At 52.7% G+C, this 17,752-nt stretch overlaps 1 protein-coding gene across 3 annotated transcripts; it reads right to left on the minus strand.

Annotated features, from left to right (window-relative positions):
• Positions 1–7,503: 7,503 nt before the first annotated feature.
• CLXN (calaxin) lies at positions 7,504–14,977 on the minus strand. 3 transcript variants are annotated; one of them, XM_057735994.1, is made up of 7 exons: positions 14,828–14,967; positions 11,015–11,173; positions 10,190–10,294; positions 9,378–9,529; positions 9,011–9,115; positions 7,772–7,856; positions 7,504–7,649 (listed from the first exon to the last, which is right to left on the minus strand). In XM_057735994.1, the coding sequence occupies exons 1-6, from the start codon at positions 14,883–14,885 to the stop codon at positions 7,797–7,799; spliced, it is 639 nt and encodes a 212-aa protein (XP_057591977.1). In that variant the 5' UTR covers positions 14,886–14,967; the 3' UTR covers positions 7,504–7,649; positions 7,772–7,796. The 3 variants fall into 3 exon arrangements, with proteins under 3 accessions (XP_057591977.1, XP_057591979.1, XP_057591978.1); XM_057735996.1 differs by lacking the exon at positions 10,190–10,294; XM_057735995.1 differs by lacking the exon at positions 7,504–7,649 and having other exon boundaries at positions 7,752–7,856; positions 14,828–14,977.
• Positions 14,978–17,752: the final 2,775 nt, after the last annotated feature.

The following is a 17,752-nucleotide window of genomic DNA, read 5'->3' on the forward strand; positions in this document are numbered from 1 at the left end:
CAGAGTCAGAGGGAGGAGGCCCGCTGGTGAGTGCAAGTTCGTGTGTGTGAACAGACGTACCTACACACAGACACACACACACACACACACACCCCCACAGCTCATGTCGGGACCAAAGCACTCTGACCACACGGCAGTGACGGGGTTGAAGATCAGTGGCAGGTGCAGAAGGTTGTCCCTGGAGGTCACCAGTCACCTGTGTATTCCTGGGACACAATGGTGCTGAGGAGGGAGCCGGGGAAGGAGAGTCGCTGAGTCACTGTGTCACTGAGTCACCGTGAGCTGCCCCGTTTGCGGGGAAGGCGCTTTCCCTCCTGTCCAAGGACACTAACACCCACCCACCCCAGCTCCTCCAGGGACCCCCGCCCCAGACGCCCATCCCTGGAGGGGCCCCCGCGAGTGCGTCTGCCTGCTGAGGGCATCTGAGGAGCCCGGCCTCACCGGCCTCCCAAGAGCCTGGCGGGTCCAAGTCCCTGAAACGCAGCCTACGCACCAGGCCTTCCTTCATGGGAAATCGTCTACATGACTGAGTCCAGGGCTGACCTGGACAACTGTCCTGTGCCTGGCGCCCTCCAGGTACCCCCCATCTGCCCCCTCCCTGTGTCCCCACACCCTGCAGGCGGGCGTCCAGGCACGCAGAGAAGCCCACCCTGCTCAAGGGCCCCTGGGGGCTGGGCGTGCAGAGGGGCTCCTGCCCGGGCCCTGACCCTGGGGAGGCAGGGCAGGGGCTCAGGGCCCCTCCAGCTCACCGGCTCCCCACCCCCAGGCCCGGACCAGGAGCCGCAGCACCTGCTGCTCCGTGAACCCCAGCAGCAAAGCCTCAGATCACAAGCTCTGGCTCCGGATCCTTGGGTCCTGGGATCGTCCTGCGTATGGTTTTCTGTGACTCCTCCCCCGCCGCCGTCACACCTGAGGGACGCGACCGCCCGGCATTCCTCCCCTGCAGCAGCTGCCCCGGGGGCACCGTGGGCGCCGAGAACGCGGGCGGTGTGCGGGGCAGCCAGGACTCAGTCACCCGAGGGGGGCAGCCCATCACCCTCGCCCTCCGTGGGTGCCCCTCTGCCCACCTGCCCGGTGCAGCCTGCCTGCCAGGAGCTGCAGGGAGGCCCCGGAGTCAGAGGAGAGACCACGACAAGTGCAGGGCCTGGGACGCCCACCGCTCTCCTGCTGACCCTGATCTGCTCACCCCGCTCTGCTCACCCCTCATCACCCTGCCCCTCTCCTGGGCCTCTCCTGGGGTGGTGGGCCCAGGGCTCCAGGCCCCAAGCTGTGCTGCTCTGGGCGGTTGGAAGGCCCGGCCGTTCCTGCTGCCCTGTCCTCGTCGCTGTTCGGCACCTTCTCTGAGCCCACACCTCCTTCCCTGGCCCCTCCGTCTTGCCCCGGCCCTGTGTCCAGCCCTGGAGCAATTCCTCACACTTAGAGCCATGTGACATCTCTGGCGGTATAAAGTACCCCTGTCATCTGCACATCCTGTCCCTGGAGTCTAACAGCCCCTCCCCAAGAGCTGCGTGTGAGTTCCCCTTCAGCAAGTGTTGGGAGCTTGACAAAGTCACGCGACTCCATTTCTGCCTGTTTCCAGCTGAACTCGATAGTTGCTTATTTGCAAAACTGCCTCTGATTACAGGTCAGGAGAGGGCTGAGCGGTCCTTCAGCAAAGCAGCACGAGTCCCGTCCCCCACCCCCACTGCCCCCAGCGTTGTGAACCCACAGCGGCTCCCGGACCCGCCAAGGGGACTCGGGTGGCAGCTGGAGGCTCTGGGGCTTTTGAGCACGGGGCTGGGATGCACGGGGAGCCGTGTGCCCAGGGGACAGAAAGGGTGCTGGTGGGGGGGCCGGGGGGGAGCAGCACGGAGTGTCTGGCGGGGCTCTGCAGAGGGGAGCCCCGGGGACCCCCTCGGCCTGCACCCCTTCCCAGAGCTGCCTGTGGGCGTCACCCAAGCCACCAGAGCTGCGGGCTCCTCGGGCCCCACCCACCACTGCACCCCGGGACCTGCAGGCGGAGGGCGCTCAGCTCTCCGGGCAGCCACGGGGCTCTGCAGACTCGGGACGTGTCCCGACCGCACCTGCAGGGCTCCTGCCCCGGGGCCGCGGGCACTGGCTGCGCTGCACCTGCTGTGGGCGCGCCTGCCTCGGGGCCGCATACCTGGCACGGGGCTGCAGGCCCCGGCCTGCTCCACATCCTGGCCTGCCCGTGGCAGAGAGACTCTGCAGGGCCAGCATTTCCTACCTGACATGGGGGGGGCGGGGGGGGGGGGCGGGTAGCGCCGCGCCTTAACTCTCCATCTTACCTGTTTTCTTGAAAAAAAATCCATGCTGTGAAATTGGTGCCCCCTGTGTCAGGGAATCTTTCTCCCCCCTCTTCCCTTTTCCTCCTGGTCCTCCTTTCCCTCCATCGCCCCCTCTCTGTCCTCCTTCTTTCTAAGACAACAGCAACTCTGGTTTCCTGGCCTGTGTGCTCCTTGCGGGAGGGACAGTGGGCCTCTTGTCACCTGGGCTGCGGTTTGCAGACACCAGACGTGGGGTTGCCCTGCACAAATCCAAGCAGGACAGTTTTCAGGGTCCTTGGCAAGAAGGAGGTGCACCCCCTTCCTGGCTGATGACCGACTCTAGTTCCTAGGGCTGCTGTGTTCTTTCCTGCTTTTACATGAATCAAAATCAGCACCAAGTCATATTTAGAAATTCAAAGAGGCAAGAAGCCTGTCCTGCACTTAGTCAAATTTACACTGTCCGATTTAGGAACACGGCAAGCAGACCCCGTACGAACTTGGCTGCTTGGAACTCACAGAACTTGGATGCAGCTCATGTTTACTCAGTGGCTCTCAGACGCCTGTGCTTTCACGCAAACCCTGCACCCTGTTAATTCCTCTGCAATATGCTGGCACCTTAGAGCCGGCACAACAAGCACATTGAGCCGAAGTTCATCAGGAACAGCAACGTTAGGGGGACGGCGCCGACGGCTTCTGGGTTCGTGGTGTCTTGGGGGTGAGAGGGAAGTTCAAGGAACTCGAAGGAGCCTCTTAAAGGGAATACACGGTGTTCCTGTGAGTCTGTGATGAGGTTGGGGTGTGTGTGTGTGTGTGTGTGTGTGTGTGTGTGTGTGTGTGTGTAACGGGAAGGCAATTTCACTACAGCAGACTCCAAGAGTGTCATATTCATGAAAATCCTAGCAATGCTTCCATTGGAGTTTTATCCTGGCTTCATAAGACTCATTTCTCTAAATACATTAGATTAATGAAGGTATGTCTACAGCCATCCTTCATCTTCCTTTGGCTCTATCACTGCAGCGATGCCCCACGTTTGTCCACAGGGAGGACCCAGAGCCGAGTTCCTCACGTCAAGGCCGCCTGTGTTCTTCCTTATCCATCACCTATGAGCTCCTGGTGAGAATACCGGCCGCCCCAAGACCCTCACGTCTACAAGCATCTGCATTAATCTCGTATTTACATCACACTTTAAAGTTCACAAGACAGCGTCACAGGCTTCCTCTCACTCCCTCCGACTCATTCTCCAAGGCCCTAGGAATGGAGGCAGAGAGGGGAGGTGTTTCTCCTGTTTTACATGAGAAGTACTTTGTGGAGCAGTCTACAGCCTGTGAACAGGGTGACCATAGGCCAGCTTTGCTGGGACAGCCCCAATCCCCCGTCCTGATGTGGCCACATCTTCCCCTGTCTCAGTGGACAGTGCATGCTCTGGTCCCCGCCATCCACAAATCACTTTTCAATTATGTCAGACTTTCAAGTCCACGTGGCCCTTGTGAGGCCATCAAAGCTGGACAGCGGTCGGGTCCTGGCACAAACCCACCCTCCTCCCACAGTGGGGGTCCTTGGGCCGGGCCCGGCACCTGGCAAGAGCCACTCATCACTTCTGTGGTTGTTGCGGCATCCATGGGCTCTGCTCCTTGGCATCTACTTCTCCCGGTGGAAGTCCTTCTCTGATGCCACCTGTCCTCTGTGTGAGGGGTCCAGCCCTCCCTGTCCCAGGGGACTCCTGCCAGTCCCCCCACCAGTCCGCAGTGGCCCCACCTCTCCTCATGCCCCACTTCACTCATGGCTGCTCTCATGGCTGAACAGGGCCCAGCCTAGTGTCCTGACTCCTCTCGGTACTGGACACAGGTGCCTTTACATGCAAATTGGAAACTTCAACTAAAAAAAGAACATTCCCAGGTGCTTCCGATGAGAAGAACCCTGGAGAGGGTCAGTGGTCCCCTCCGTGCTTGTACACGGCGTGGTGGCCCAGCCGCTATGAAGGGGAAACAGGAAGCCTCTGCAAGGAGCTGCCCTCGGTCACCCTTGGCCGCGGGAAGTCCGCAAGGCAAGAAGAGGAGGTGCTGCCCCGTGAGGAAAGGCCTTTCCTGTTAGAACCAGGAGAGGGCTGAGTGTGCCTGGCTCTGTACCACTTTGGGATGTGGAAGAAGTTTCTTGATTTTCCTAAACCCTGACTTCCTCCATCAGTGGACGACAGATCTGGGATGAGACGGGAGGTCAAGCTCACGGTTGCCCCAGGACCGCGTAGGAAGTGCATGGGGTGATCGTGTAGTGTTTGGCGTGACACCTGGAGTGACAGCACTTGTTGAACGTTTGTATGATGTGTCCCTGAGGTCACAGGGAATGTCTTACTGCTGTTCTGACTCCTCTGTACTCTCAAGGATTACTAAAGACAGGATGGTTTTCATTAGTCTCTGGACGGCCCTGAGCTCCCGGCTGATGGCTCACACCAGGAGGCAGTGGCTCAGCCGCAGGTGCCACTCGAGGGTGGACGTGCCCATCCCTCTGCCTGCAGGTGCCCTGTTCTGTGCCCGGCTCACTGCCCGGGGCTCTGAGCCATTGCGCCCCCATCCACGCCGAGACTTGGGGGTGGGGACAGGAGGTGGTGCATGAGGCCAAGGGCGGGACGGCCTGCACTTCGTTCGGTTTTGTCAAATGCCCTCTGGGTGGACAGCCTCTCCTGCAGGGATGCTGTGTCCGGCAGGGCAGCAGGATGTGGAGACAGATGAGGGGATGCGTGTCTGGAGGGAGAAGTGTTTTCCTGGTGGCACAGGAAGCCACACGTGGGACGCGGGGACCTCGAGTGGTGAACCCCCTTGGGGGTGGGACATGGAGTCTCCAGACTGTCCCCACCGAAACTGCTCTTCCTCCTGCCGGGAAGCGGGCGTCACCTGGCCGGTTCTGAGGGGTGTTCGGGGCTGGCTCCTCCTTCAGTGGTGACTGAGACCAGAGACACTGCAGGAGGTCGTGCGCTCCCCCAGGCAGAGGGGTGGTCCTTGAGGCGGGAGACACACGGGACTTCTGCCCTTTCTGGGTGTGGCCAGGCGACCGCACAGCTAGAGCATCGTAACCAGTGCAGGCCTGGGGGATCATCTAGGGACGCTTTATAGCAGCTCCATGTGAACCCAGAGACTGGGAGTGTCAGCCGGATGAGACAATGCGTCAGGAAAGATGGACTTGGAGGAACCTTCTCTAGACAGTTACAGTTTCCCAGTGCCTGCGGTGGGGATTCCCTTAAACATTCAGAATGACACAGCTCTTGCTGGGGTGAGGTGAGGGGCTGTCGTGGGGATTTTGAGAGGTGTGGGGGGGTGGGGGGGGGCAGGGGCCACGCGGCGAGGAGCCATTACCCACCCAGCGAGGGCAGGGGACTGACCTGGGCTGGGTTACCCCCGCCCCCCCCTTCCTGGCTTAGCCCGCGGTGGGACTCCTGAATGTTTTGGATGACTTTATGATGCAGGCAATTGCAGGCTTGGCTTCTCACAAGTGCAATCTTGTTCCCAAAGATATTTGCAGGTTAAGAATGCAGGACTACCAGTTTTCAGTGGGAGCTTTTAAATCCTGTAGTTGAAAAAAAAAAAGGACTTGTTTCCCAAACAGAACCTCTCTGTGCTGCTTGGGGGCCGCGCAGCCCTCCCAGAGGGGCCTCCCAGGGCGCAGGGGTGGGGCGGGGGTGGACGGTAGAGGGGGAAGCCCTGCTTTGAGGAGCCAGTGGGAGGGAGGCTCTGTTTGATCCTCCAGGTTGTAACTGCTCCCCAAAGGCCCGGCCCCGCAGTCCCCCCGCTGCCCCAGTCAGGAGCAGTGCTGAGCGGATGGGCTGAGCTGCGAGGACGCGGGGGCACGCCCCGCGGAGGGCCCAGTGCGGAACAAGAGCACAGACTGGTCCTCAGAGGGACACGGGCCTTGGAGGCCCTGCCGTGAAGGCTCGTGAATCCTCAGCGCTAATATCATTTATGAGGCGCCACAGCAGTGACAGTAAGAGAATCCGGAAAGCTCGAGAAAGTCGCAGGAGGAAACGACGGGGGCAGCGTGTGATGAGGAGGACACGGGACGTGTCCTGAGCTATCGGGGAGGCTCTGACTTCTCCACTCGGGTGCCAGCATCCTCTTCAGTTCCACCAAAATTATTCGGAATTGCTTTAAATGTTTTTAGTTTTAAGTAAAGTGAAGTAATAGAACAGTTTATTCATGTGGAAGTCAATCTGTACTCAACCTACAATAAAACGTTTAGGGACAGATGTATAAAATTAGTTTTTTGCATGATAAATTAAAATCAGTCATTTATGGTCTGAAATGTTGGCAAAGAAGTTAAAAGACGGGCAGCACAGGGAAGGGGTCTGCCCTCAGGCATTAGCCCAGCCGGGCTTCCCGGAGGGTGTGTGGTCACGTGTGCTAGAAATCTCATCCTGCAGCAGGCTGTGAGCCAGCGTTCCCACTTTCACAACGTTACCCCCGTAGGGAAGCGATGGTGCGAGCGGAAGGATTTATCTACAGGGACAGCTCATTTCGGGAATTATTTGTAACAGCAAAAGTGTGGGCACGTCCGAATGGGAACAGCAGGGAAAGAGCCTCACAAGCCCGTCTCTCTCATGCTGCCACCCGATGTCCACGGGCACCGCCGCAGAGAGGTGGGGGGCGGGGGAAGGCAGGGCCGTCTTCAGGGTCCCTGGCCAGTGGGCACAGGGTGACGTGACCCTGATGGGGGGCTGCACAGGGGAACCCCAGGTTGGGGGGATGCACTGAAGGGCAGGGTGGGGGGTGGGAACACCGAGGAGCCAGAACAGAGGGGGCTTCGCATCCAACGGACCAAAGGGGGGCACCGGGCTGACTCCAGGGAGAAGCTGAGAGCTGTGCTCCGGCTCACCCCCCAGATGCAGGGGCGAGCACCGCCTGCCTCTGCCTCCTGCACGGTCTCCTGGCACTGTCCACCCCGGGTGCGGACTCCGGGCCCGTCTGGGCAGCGGGCTGTGCTCTCAGACGCTTACCCTGCAGTCAGCTGTCACCGCGAAGCCTCACACGGCGACACACAGCGTGTGAAAACAGGCTCCGCGTCTCTGAATCTCCCTCCGTGCCCAGCAGAAAGGCGTCCCAATGCTAAATGCCAGAATCACTGTGCTCCGGGTGCCATCTCGATTATCTCATGTACCAGAGGAAATTCGGTAATTTCCGTGACTTTTAAATGTACACCCGGCATCTTTCTGACGTGAAGAAAATAACTCGTGATGATACAATCTCTCTACTCATTTTATTCATGCAGACATTTTACAATGGCTGTTTGTCAACAGATAGTCGAGGGGACAACTTCTCTCTGCTGTGTTAACTCGACCGGCCAAACCCAACCACAGCTAATGAGGATCTCCTTGTCTTTGTCTATCTTGCTTTCATCCTACACGGAAGTTGAATGATATGTTAGTCAACCCGGACCCCTCCCACCAAGCACACAGTTCGCCATCACCGTCTGAGCTAAGCAGGAAAAGAACACAACACGGAGTCTCCTTTTTTACTCACTTGAGACAAGAAGACATGTAGGGATTCACACCTCATTGAATTCATTTGGATCTTTGAATACCTGGGCTTCAAATTCTTTCTGGCTCTGTAAAATGAAAGTGCTCGAATCAGTACAGACTTCCAAAAAATAAACGAGACGTGTTCTGTATGTCTGTGTACCGTCCGAAGGGGCGGGCAGTGACCGCGGAGGAGTGAGGGTCCGGGACCTGGGGCAGCCTTCGTGTTCACTCGCAGGAGCTGACTCTGCTGCAGCCCAGTTTTGGGGGGAGATGAACAGTTTACTGACATCATCTACTCCACGTGTTAAGGAGGCAGCTGGAGATATGGACTAGAGATGGGGGTGGGGTACAGGGTAATATTTACATATCATATCACTCCACCTGCCTAAAATTTTCCAACAAATCCTCGTGACCTTTGAGACAAAGTCCAAGCTCCGAGCTCCGTGGACTTGGCCTTCAGTGCCCTCCAGCCTCATCATCGGCCTCATGACCCCCCAGACTCTCTTCTAATACATGTTCCTTTGTACCACGTCCCCCCCATGATGTCATTATCTCTGCTGGGGCCCTTCTCCCCCCTTGTGCATCTGGCTGACCACCGTGTCCGCAAACACCCAGGGACCCTTCCTTGTCCCTCCAGCCATACCCCCACCTCCCTACAGTGACCGAGGGGTTTCTGTGCCCCTTCTCGACTACACACACCCCTCTGGGCTCCACCCCCAGGTGCCCCAGAGGACTCCATAATTGGAGGACAGTGAACTGGGACGAGTTGCCTAAACGCTCCAAGGCTCGGCTTCCCCATCCGTAAAATGAGGTCAATTGTACTACCTACTTCCCAGGGTTGTCAGGGGCCGGAGGGAGCCCACACGGGCACAGGGCGGCCGGCATCACCAGGAGACACAGTTGCAGCAGTGCCCCAGGTACTGCCTGGCGTTGTAACAATGGTCACCACACTGCCGTGCGAGTAGCTCCGTGTTGGCTTTCCCTGCCCTGGAGCTTTCCATCTGGGTTCCTGGCCCCCATTATGCCTTGATAATCGTTTCCTATAGGAATGAGTGAGTTTGCGAATGAGCGAGTCGCACTGGGCCACACTTGTACCATGACACGAACCAGCCCCTCTCCGCGCCGCCCTTTCTCTTTTTAGAAGCTGTTCTCCGTGGGCGAGCGTGAGCCATCTGGTCCTGGGTTGTGGTTCCTACGTGAGGACACGTTGGTTGCTGTTCTGTGAACGTAGTGCTGTTACCTTTGGGTCAGGGAGACATGGTCCAAACGCTTCCAGCAGAAGGGTCTCCTCTCTCACAGCCTCTTCGTAGTCTGCGAAGGACAGCTTCCCGTCGTGGTCGTGGTCCTGGGAGCGACCGGCCATGCAGCGGTTAACGTGGGACACACTTGTCACAAAGACACACTGTCTCCTCATGGCCCAGTGTTCAAAGATGTTCGAAAAGTAAGAGATGAAGTACTGAACTGAGAGGAACCTTCACATCATGATAACAGAGCGCAACCCGAGTGCTCTCTTTCACCCGAAGGAAACGCACAGTTACTCTCATTTGAACTCCTACTCCGCCTCCCCATCTGCGGATTTCCCTAGAAAGCGCTAAGCACTGTCTCACCATCTTCTTCAGTGTGATCTCCACCAGGTCTTTGATGCCTTCGTCGGGGTCCTCCTCGGACGGCTGCTTCAGGAGGCTGTTCTTCAGCATGTGGAACATCTCCTCCTTGGAGATGAAGCCGTCCCCGTTCAAGTCAAACACTTCGAAGCAATCTTAAAGGAAGAAGCGAGACGGGAGCGCTGCCGTCATCGGGAAGAAGGCCTCGGCTCCGAGGGTTTCGAGGCCCAGGGCTACCGTGTGACGCTCTCCTTGTTAAGCCTCGGGCCTCAGGGCAGCCAATTCCCACAATAAGCTCTTAATGTCCACTTACTGAATACACTCAGCCATCCTTGGGAAGTTTCCTTATACTTAGCTACAAAGAGCAGGCCAAGGAACAACCACTTAACATTTTCATTGTGAAAACCTTGGGAAACTGATTGAAATGTGCCTTTTCAACAGAGTCCCTGGGGATGAATTAGGAATTAAGTAAGAACCGGAAACCCGAATCCGTGTTCTCCACTCTTATGATTACAGTTCAAGTAACGAACTATGTGAAATGCTTAATACCTTCCTACCTAAACGCATGTATACTACATGCCTGTGTGGTGTGGCTTGGCAGGGATTCCCCCTCAGAATCTCTTGACTTGACTTTTTATTAATTTTTTCCACTCTCATTAGTGACTTGAATTTGCTCCCTGCAAGAGGTGAATGGGTGTTCAAACCAGGCAAACAACAGACAACACCCCCTCCTGGCTGGGCTGGAAGACACTGGCTTACCTTCTTCAGATCTACTATCATAAAGTACAAACCAGGAGGATCACATGAAATCTTACATTTCATTTTTTCTTCCAGAGTTCCTCGAAGAAACACTGATAATCCGTAAACCCACTCGGATACATTTATGCAACCATCGCTGTCCTTGTCAAACCCCCGGAATACTAAAAAAAGAGAGGAGGACAGCGTGACACTCACGCTGCGTTTCCGCTCCCAGTGACGGGCCCGCAGGCACCACGCGCTTCTGAAGTTTACAAAAAACATCATGACCGTACGGTCCCACGTTCTCATTCGACAAAGGAAGAAACTAAGATGTCATAACACTGGAAAACTCCTTTCCTTAAGCTTTTACATTTCCCTTCATACTTTGTGAGAACAAGCAAACTGAATATCTAAATACGTGAATCAACAATTAACATACAAACATATTGGTATATTAAATATGTTGATATAGTAACATAAAACATGTAATTTTACATTTTTGTTACCTGAGAAATGTACTGCTATTACATGATAGGTAAGATTATATCTTAATTTTTATTGAAATACTCTCGATGATGTAGGAACTTTAAATGTCCTTTAAAAACTATTCTTTATTATTCTATTTACTAAGTAGAAATATAAATATTTTGGGTCTGCTGATATAAAGTAAAGGAAAACTAGTTGTTCAAGTTGACTTCGTGATCTTCTTCAACACACAAGAGAGTGGTGGCTATCTTCTTCCCTACCATGCTGCCCTACGAATATAAAAACCACAGCTTTATGTTCCAATGGAATTGGGAACACAGAGCATGGTGCTTTCTACCCAGAGTCTGTCCACACTCCACACCGTTCTTCCCAGTTACTAGCGGATTTGGCCCGTGTGGCCGCCGCCGTCTGCTCACCTCTGTCCATGATCATGTCGTCCGTCATCCCAAACGTCACGTGCAGGATGTTCCGAAAGGCATTGCGGTCCAGCCCGACGGCCACACCCTGCCGCTCCGTCACATCGCCCACCAAGTTGTAGAAAAGATTGATGAGGCATTTCACTTCAAACTTATCAACTGTTAAAGAATGACATTAAGATATAACAAAAATGCCTTTCAGCCTTTCATGTCCAACTTCAGCCCTGCACGAATGAGCTTGCGGACCACACTCAAGTCATCTCTAGGCAGCTGCCGACAGGAGACGCCCTGTTTTGAGGTTCGTGACCCTCCGGTTAACAAAGGACAGTCACTACCCAGGAGTCCCCACTAAAGTAAGAGCAGCAGCTTCCCCTCCGAACGGATGTAAGTGCTGTCACGCTTAGGAAAAAAGAAGGTAATAACAGCCAGGTCACTGGAATAGCGATCGTGGGGTCTGATGCTCACCTTTACCAGGGAGTAGAGGTGTGAGTCAAAGCGAGCCTGTCGCTGTTAGGAACAGTGAATTTCGTTTTGATTACAGGCATTCGTGAGAGTCACAGTTTAACTTTCCCCGGGAAATAGACACCAGCGTCCCCAAACCAGGCAACAACTTTCAACTCTCATTAGCCTTCGCGAAGCCATGAGCCAGATTATGGAAATCAGAATCACCTATTTTCCAATAAAGAAGGATTTAAGCGTATCCTAGCACCCAGTGAGGTTCGTGCTGTGGGTGATGGGAAAATTAACAGGCAGCCGTGCAGCAGCTGCCTTCCTTTGGAGGAAGGACGTTTTTGTCTAAAGGGTGTGTGCACACGTGCTGCGTGCACACAGTTGTGTGAGAGGTGATGCTGTAAACACTGAGTTAAGTGTGTCCCAGTCGCCACCTGAGGTGTGTAGGTGGAAGGATAAGTGTCCGGCATTAAAAACATAAAAGTGAGTTTAAGTATGAGGTACAGGTGGGACATGGGGAAGATTTTATTTCCAAACAAGACAAAATTAAGGTTGAGTATTTTTAAAAACAAGGACGAAAGCTGTGTGTACGTAAAAGAAAACAGCACAAAAAAATGGGTAAACCCTGCCTCCTCTTGCAGGCCAGGACAGGCTTGAGTGCCGTGTCTGGTTTGGGGCAGCACAATTTGAGAAGCACTGAAAACTTTGGAAAATAAATGATTTAGTAAATAAACTGATAAATTAGTAGAAGAGAATTTATGGTTATAATTTCACACAATGGTGTGAATGGTATGTCACTTCCTCAAAAGAATTAAACATAGAAATACCACAGAGGCCAGTGATTCCACTTCTGGGTATTTGCCCCAAAGGACTGAAAGCAGGGACTCTGACACTCGTACATGATTGTTCATAGCAGCTGTAGTCACAACAGCCAAAGGGTGGAAGCAACCCAGGTGTCTGTGGAAGGCTGAGTCCCTGGATGAGATGCGGGGCGTCCGTACAATGGACTGTGACTCAGCTTCAGAAAGGAAGGAAATTGTGACTCACGCTGCAGCACGGATGACTCTTGACTACATCACACCGAGTGAAATAAGCCAGGCAAAAAAGCACACACATTATAGGATTTCACTTACATGATGTACCCAAAGTGGTGAAATTCACAGAGACCAAAAGTAGATGGTGGGCACCAGGGGCTGGGGGAGGGGGAAGAGGGGAGCAACTGTTTCATGGGGCAGAGTTTCAGTTGGAAAGATGAGAGAGTTCTGGAGATGATGGTGGTGACGGCTGTGCAACAATGTGAGTGTACTTAGTGCCACACAGCTGTGCACGTAAGATAATGAAAATGGTAAATTTTATGTTATGTATATTTAACTGCAATAAAAAACTCTGAAAATAAAAGGAGATGTTAATGGTTGGGGAAGAAAAACTTGCATGAAGAATGGGGTGGTCTGTTCACGTATGAAATGCTAGCTGAGGTATGTTGATTAGTCATGTTTCCATCTCAGCTGAAATAAAAATGAAAGAATATTAGCTTAATTTATTTCCCAAAGGATCCAAGATGGGTACTTTTTCCATAGGAAAAATTCTCTTGCTGAAATATTTCTTATATTCCAGAATACAATGAATGAAACTAAGGAAATTTGAGAATGGAATTTCATCTTTTTGGATTGGAGATCACATCTGCAGAATGGTGCACTAACTAGACCACCATTTCAGATACTTCTTTGATTCTACAAGATCTATCCATTTCATCCTGGTGGGATTATCACCTGGCAACTAAAAGGAAATCTGACTTTAGAAGAAAGGTCCTCCTGTTTAAAGAAACTCAAAATTCTTATAATGTCCATGATTAGTCACTATTTCTATAGAATTTAACTAGTAATCATCAAGGTTCTTAAGGCTCACTTTAAAAATTTTATGTAAGGATAAAAATCAAAAGCGTTGACTGGTTTTCTTGCTATTTTCACTTATCTTTTAATATGTTCACACAATGTCGGCAATGCATTGCAAACTCACTCAAATGGGAACCAAATCAAAGTCAGTGTTCATTGGGGACAGCAGTTGTTGCACTGCTTATTCAAAACGTTTCCTGGATATTTTAAGAAGATCTGGTCTTTTCCCAGAAATGCAAGAAAAACAACAGGACAAAACTCTCCTCAAATTATAATAACCATATTTAAATTATAGGATGACTTTTTTTAGAAATTTAAGATGCTTATACACACCACAACTTTTATTTCCAGCACCATCCTGACAGGATTTCCTACCACTCATTATATAAGATACTACGTATGATTAGAAGGTGCCAGATCCCCTGATCTCTAGAACGACATCGAAACACGTCTGTTCTTCTCTCTTTGCACAATGGGGGTTGTCTTGGGATTATGGCTGCTTCTATTTTTCTCAAGGGGCCAGTAGTTTTGCAGTCAGCACTCCACTTCTAAGCTCGCTCATCAGCCTTATCTTCCTCATCTAAACCATATCCACAGCGTCCTGGCCCAAGCACAGTTCTGTTTTTCAGTCTGAATATAATTCTAAAGTTACCTGTGAAACTCTACGACCACTTTTCAGGATATGGGTGAGATAGAAGCAGATGTCTTCAATAGGTGTTCATCTTGCCACCTGCCAGGTCTCCTTTACTTTGCTGGAAAGTGGAGTCTAGACCACCACCTTGCAGGAAAGTGGGGTCTAGACCACCACCTTGCAGCAAAGTGGTGGTCTAGACCATCACCTCCAGGAAAGTAGGGTCTAGAGTTGGGAACAGAGTCTTTATCATGTGTTCAGCCTTGTTGAGCTCCTTGGTTTCCAGGCACATTCCCTTGCTCTGAGATACAGGTTTCTGTGCCACTTCAACTCATCTTTCCTGAGGGTGCTCAACCATTGATAACCATTTTCCCTTATGGACCTCATGGTAATTTCCAGAACTTGGACCTTGCCAGTTGATTTGCTCTAAGAAGAGCTGTTGGTTGTGCTACTTTTCTTGAGTCCACTGGTTCCGGTGGTTTTCAGTGCTTGTTTTCCATTTGTGTCTGAGGCTAAAGCCATATGTGTTCCCCAGGGTATATAAACCACGTTTCTATAACGTAAAGGGAAGTTAAGGGAAGGTTTCAGAAGCAAGTACGTGCACGTGTGGGAGTGTATAACTAGATGCTGCGATACCTGAAAATGCTCCTTAAAATCACGGGTGCTGTGCGTGCCTGCCCCAAGGAGCTGAGGCTGGTGTCCCCTTCCAGACTTCTCTTTAGGGTCGGGCGTGGAGGGGGCTCCGCCTGCACTCGGGCTCTGCAGGCGGGACAGGAGCACCGGGCAGGACAGGACCTGGCCCAGGAGCCTCTGCCCGCCCAGCACTTGATTCTTACTTACAGTGCTTGCAATTTTTAGTTAAGGAGTCCGTCAGCTTCTGAAGCTTCTTGCGGTTCATGCCGGGCGCTCAGGGAACCGGGCCACGGCTGGTGTCCAGGGGGCGGCTGCCGGGACCCTCCCGAGCCCTGGGCCTGGGGCTGCCGGAGGGTCTCCCCTGTGCGCGTGCGCGGTCCTAACACGCGACGCGGCCATGGCAACGGCTGGGAGGCCGCTGATTGGCTGTCGGGCCGGGGCGAGCCTGGTCCTAACACCAGGCGTGGTCATGGCAACGCCTGGGCGGCCGGTTGATTGGCTCCCGGGCCGGCGCGGTCTCCCTCGGGGGCGGGGTGGGGGATAGGGGAGGGCGGCCAGGCGCCCTGGGACAGTGTTCTGACTGTGACGTCAACGGGTGACCTTCCAGGCGTGGCTGGCTCGGGTTCACAGCCCCTTTACTGAGCTGCACCGTGAGTCCTCAAGGTCTGAATTCTGTGGAACGCGCCATGTGGGGGTGTCTTGGGTGGTGAGAGCGACACCAAGGAGGCTTCAGGTCCTCAGGGAGGTCTGGGAACCCATGGGTCGCAGGAATGAGCAGGTTTGGATCCAGACGATGGCTTTGCTGGTGCGGGCGGGTGAGGGGCTTGCTCTCAGATCGCCAGTCCTTTTGCTCTGATACCAGGAGGGAGTCTGCAACAGGATATCTTCAAGTTTTGGGTGATGTTACTGAAAGCAAGAGGAACTTGGAATCCTTATCCCCCTCCCCATTCATTCCTGAGGTGGGGGTGGAGGCTTTCAGTGGAATCTGGGAAGAGCCCCTGGCAATTTTTAAGCTGGTTAAAGGGGCAACCTCTCAAATAAAGACAAGCTGACAACTGACACCAGCTCTGGGGTACAGCCTGACCTTGCTTTTCGGGAAAATATCCTAGTAAAATGGATCCTTTACTTATTTGAAAGACAAGTTCTTTGACTGCAAACAACATAGTCTTTACATCTTTACTCTGAGAGGACTTTCTGCTCTGAACACAGGTGAGACACTGTCTTTGAACTGACAGCAGTAACACGGGTTAGCTCAGCTGGGGGCAAAAAACCTACAATATTCTCCAACATGCCACTCGTTTCACTTCAGAAGGAGGGAAAACACTTTTGAATACAAATTATTTTATAGTGTGTGTACTGTCATTGTTAAACTGAAAGCCGAAAAATTCTGCCAGCGATGCCTAATAACCCCAAGTGAGGTCTCTGATTCTCTTTCCTTGTTTCATTTGTTTGTGTAATGGAGGCCTGGGATGCTGTTTGAATCCGGAGTTGAGGATGCTTGGGGAAGGCAGGCACTGTGTTATCCTGAAGCAAGTTCCCTGAGAACTGTTAAGTAATTTGAAGTGATTGAGAGTTTGCAATAGTTAGTGGTTAAGTGGTGTTCCTGTACGGGCTCTTGTGGGGCAGGTGCAGTATTTCTAACAGGATTGTAAGGAACAAATGGGGATGGATGTATTCTGGTACACTCACTGCAAGACCTTAGTGACTCTTGTCAGATGGCCAGAGCTGTGGCAAATATTTAGCCCATAGCGATTGTTGGGGTGCTCATGAGAAAGACAAGCAGCGGAAAGAGTGGCTGTCGGTGGTGAGTAAGAGAAGCCGCGGGCCCCTCCCGTCCTACCCGGTGTGTGGAACGGACACCCTGCTGGCAAGTCTGGGGAGCAGCCCCCACGGGTGGGAGCCCCTTGCTGCACGGTCCAGGCGTCTGGGCAGATCTCGCGCACCGGAAGCTTCTCAAGCACCTTTGGGGAGCAAATCCGTTCTTCCTTTCCCAGCTTCAGGCCTGGGTGCCACCAGCCATGTGTCCTTAAAGAGGAAAAGTGAATGGAAGGGCAGTGCCACAGAAGGCTGATGGGGAGTCACATCTGTTCCACCTGCCCAAATCCTGAAGCTGCGGAGAAAACTTGGTAAGGCGTCCTGCTCCCACCTCTCTTCCCACGGGTCTTTCTTCTGTGTTATTCTTTTAGCCACAACGTTACAGATGCATCAGAGCGTCTCGCACTTCCCTGAGAGCCCTGGCCCTCTCCGTGGTGGAACTGGCCTCACCAAACCTTTCTCCAGGAAAGCAGGTATTTATTAGGGGCCTGTCTTATCCACATATTGGCAAACTTCAGCGTGTTCTCTGCATTTCTGTGACATTTTGAACTTGATGGGCCTGATGAGTCTGCTGAGCGCATTTTGGAGACCAGTTGTAACGTCTATTTGTAGGTTTAGTTGCTTGTGTGGAGGAGACGCAGGATGGCGTCCCAAGGGCTTTTTCCGGGTGAGGCAATGAAGCCTGAACTGTTACCTCATATCAAATCAATCAGTAATAGAATAATCAAAAACTGGGCTGACTCTGCGCTGTGCATGAAATGATCCTAGAACTTTCCAAAGTTCAAGCAGCTTTGAGATGGATACTTTTGTGGATACAAAAGTACATTAAAGTGGCTATGAAAGCTATAAATGTTTCCTTTAATTTTGTGTGCGAAGCAGCCTTCTCTTAGACTCACAATTAATTGGAATTTTGCCATGATAAATAGCTTGGACACTGAATTGATGAAAGTGTTTCACTTAATGTGGACCTTTTATGATGGAGGCATTTGGAAGCTGTGGGAAATGACATCACAGAATTGACTTCCAAGTATATTACAAATCTATTATGAAATTACTTTAATGAAAGGAAAATATAAAGATCAGTTATCTACATAATTTATATTCAGTTGTACCAGTTTCATGTTGTAGGGAGAGTAATGAGAAGTTCTGGGGGAACTTTAGCCAACCTTCCAACAGCACAGGGCCATCACCCCCCAGGACTCCTGACCGTCCGTCCTCCTGCTCTGCCTCGGGACCGACCACTGCTTTCCAGCGCTTGCCGCAGTGAGCCATGACTCTCTTTCTCTGACCTCTCCTCCCCACTGGACTGTGAATTAC

The sequence above is a fragment of the Hippopotamus amphibius genome, chromosome 5 (assembly GCF_030028045.1).
Source record: "Hippopotamus amphibius kiboko isolate mHipAmp2 chromosome 5, mHipAmp2.hap2, whole genome shotgun sequence".
Classification (NCBI taxonomy): domain Eukaryota; kingdom Metazoa; phylum Chordata; class Mammalia; order Artiodactyla; family Hippopotamidae; genus Hippopotamus; species Hippopotamus amphibius.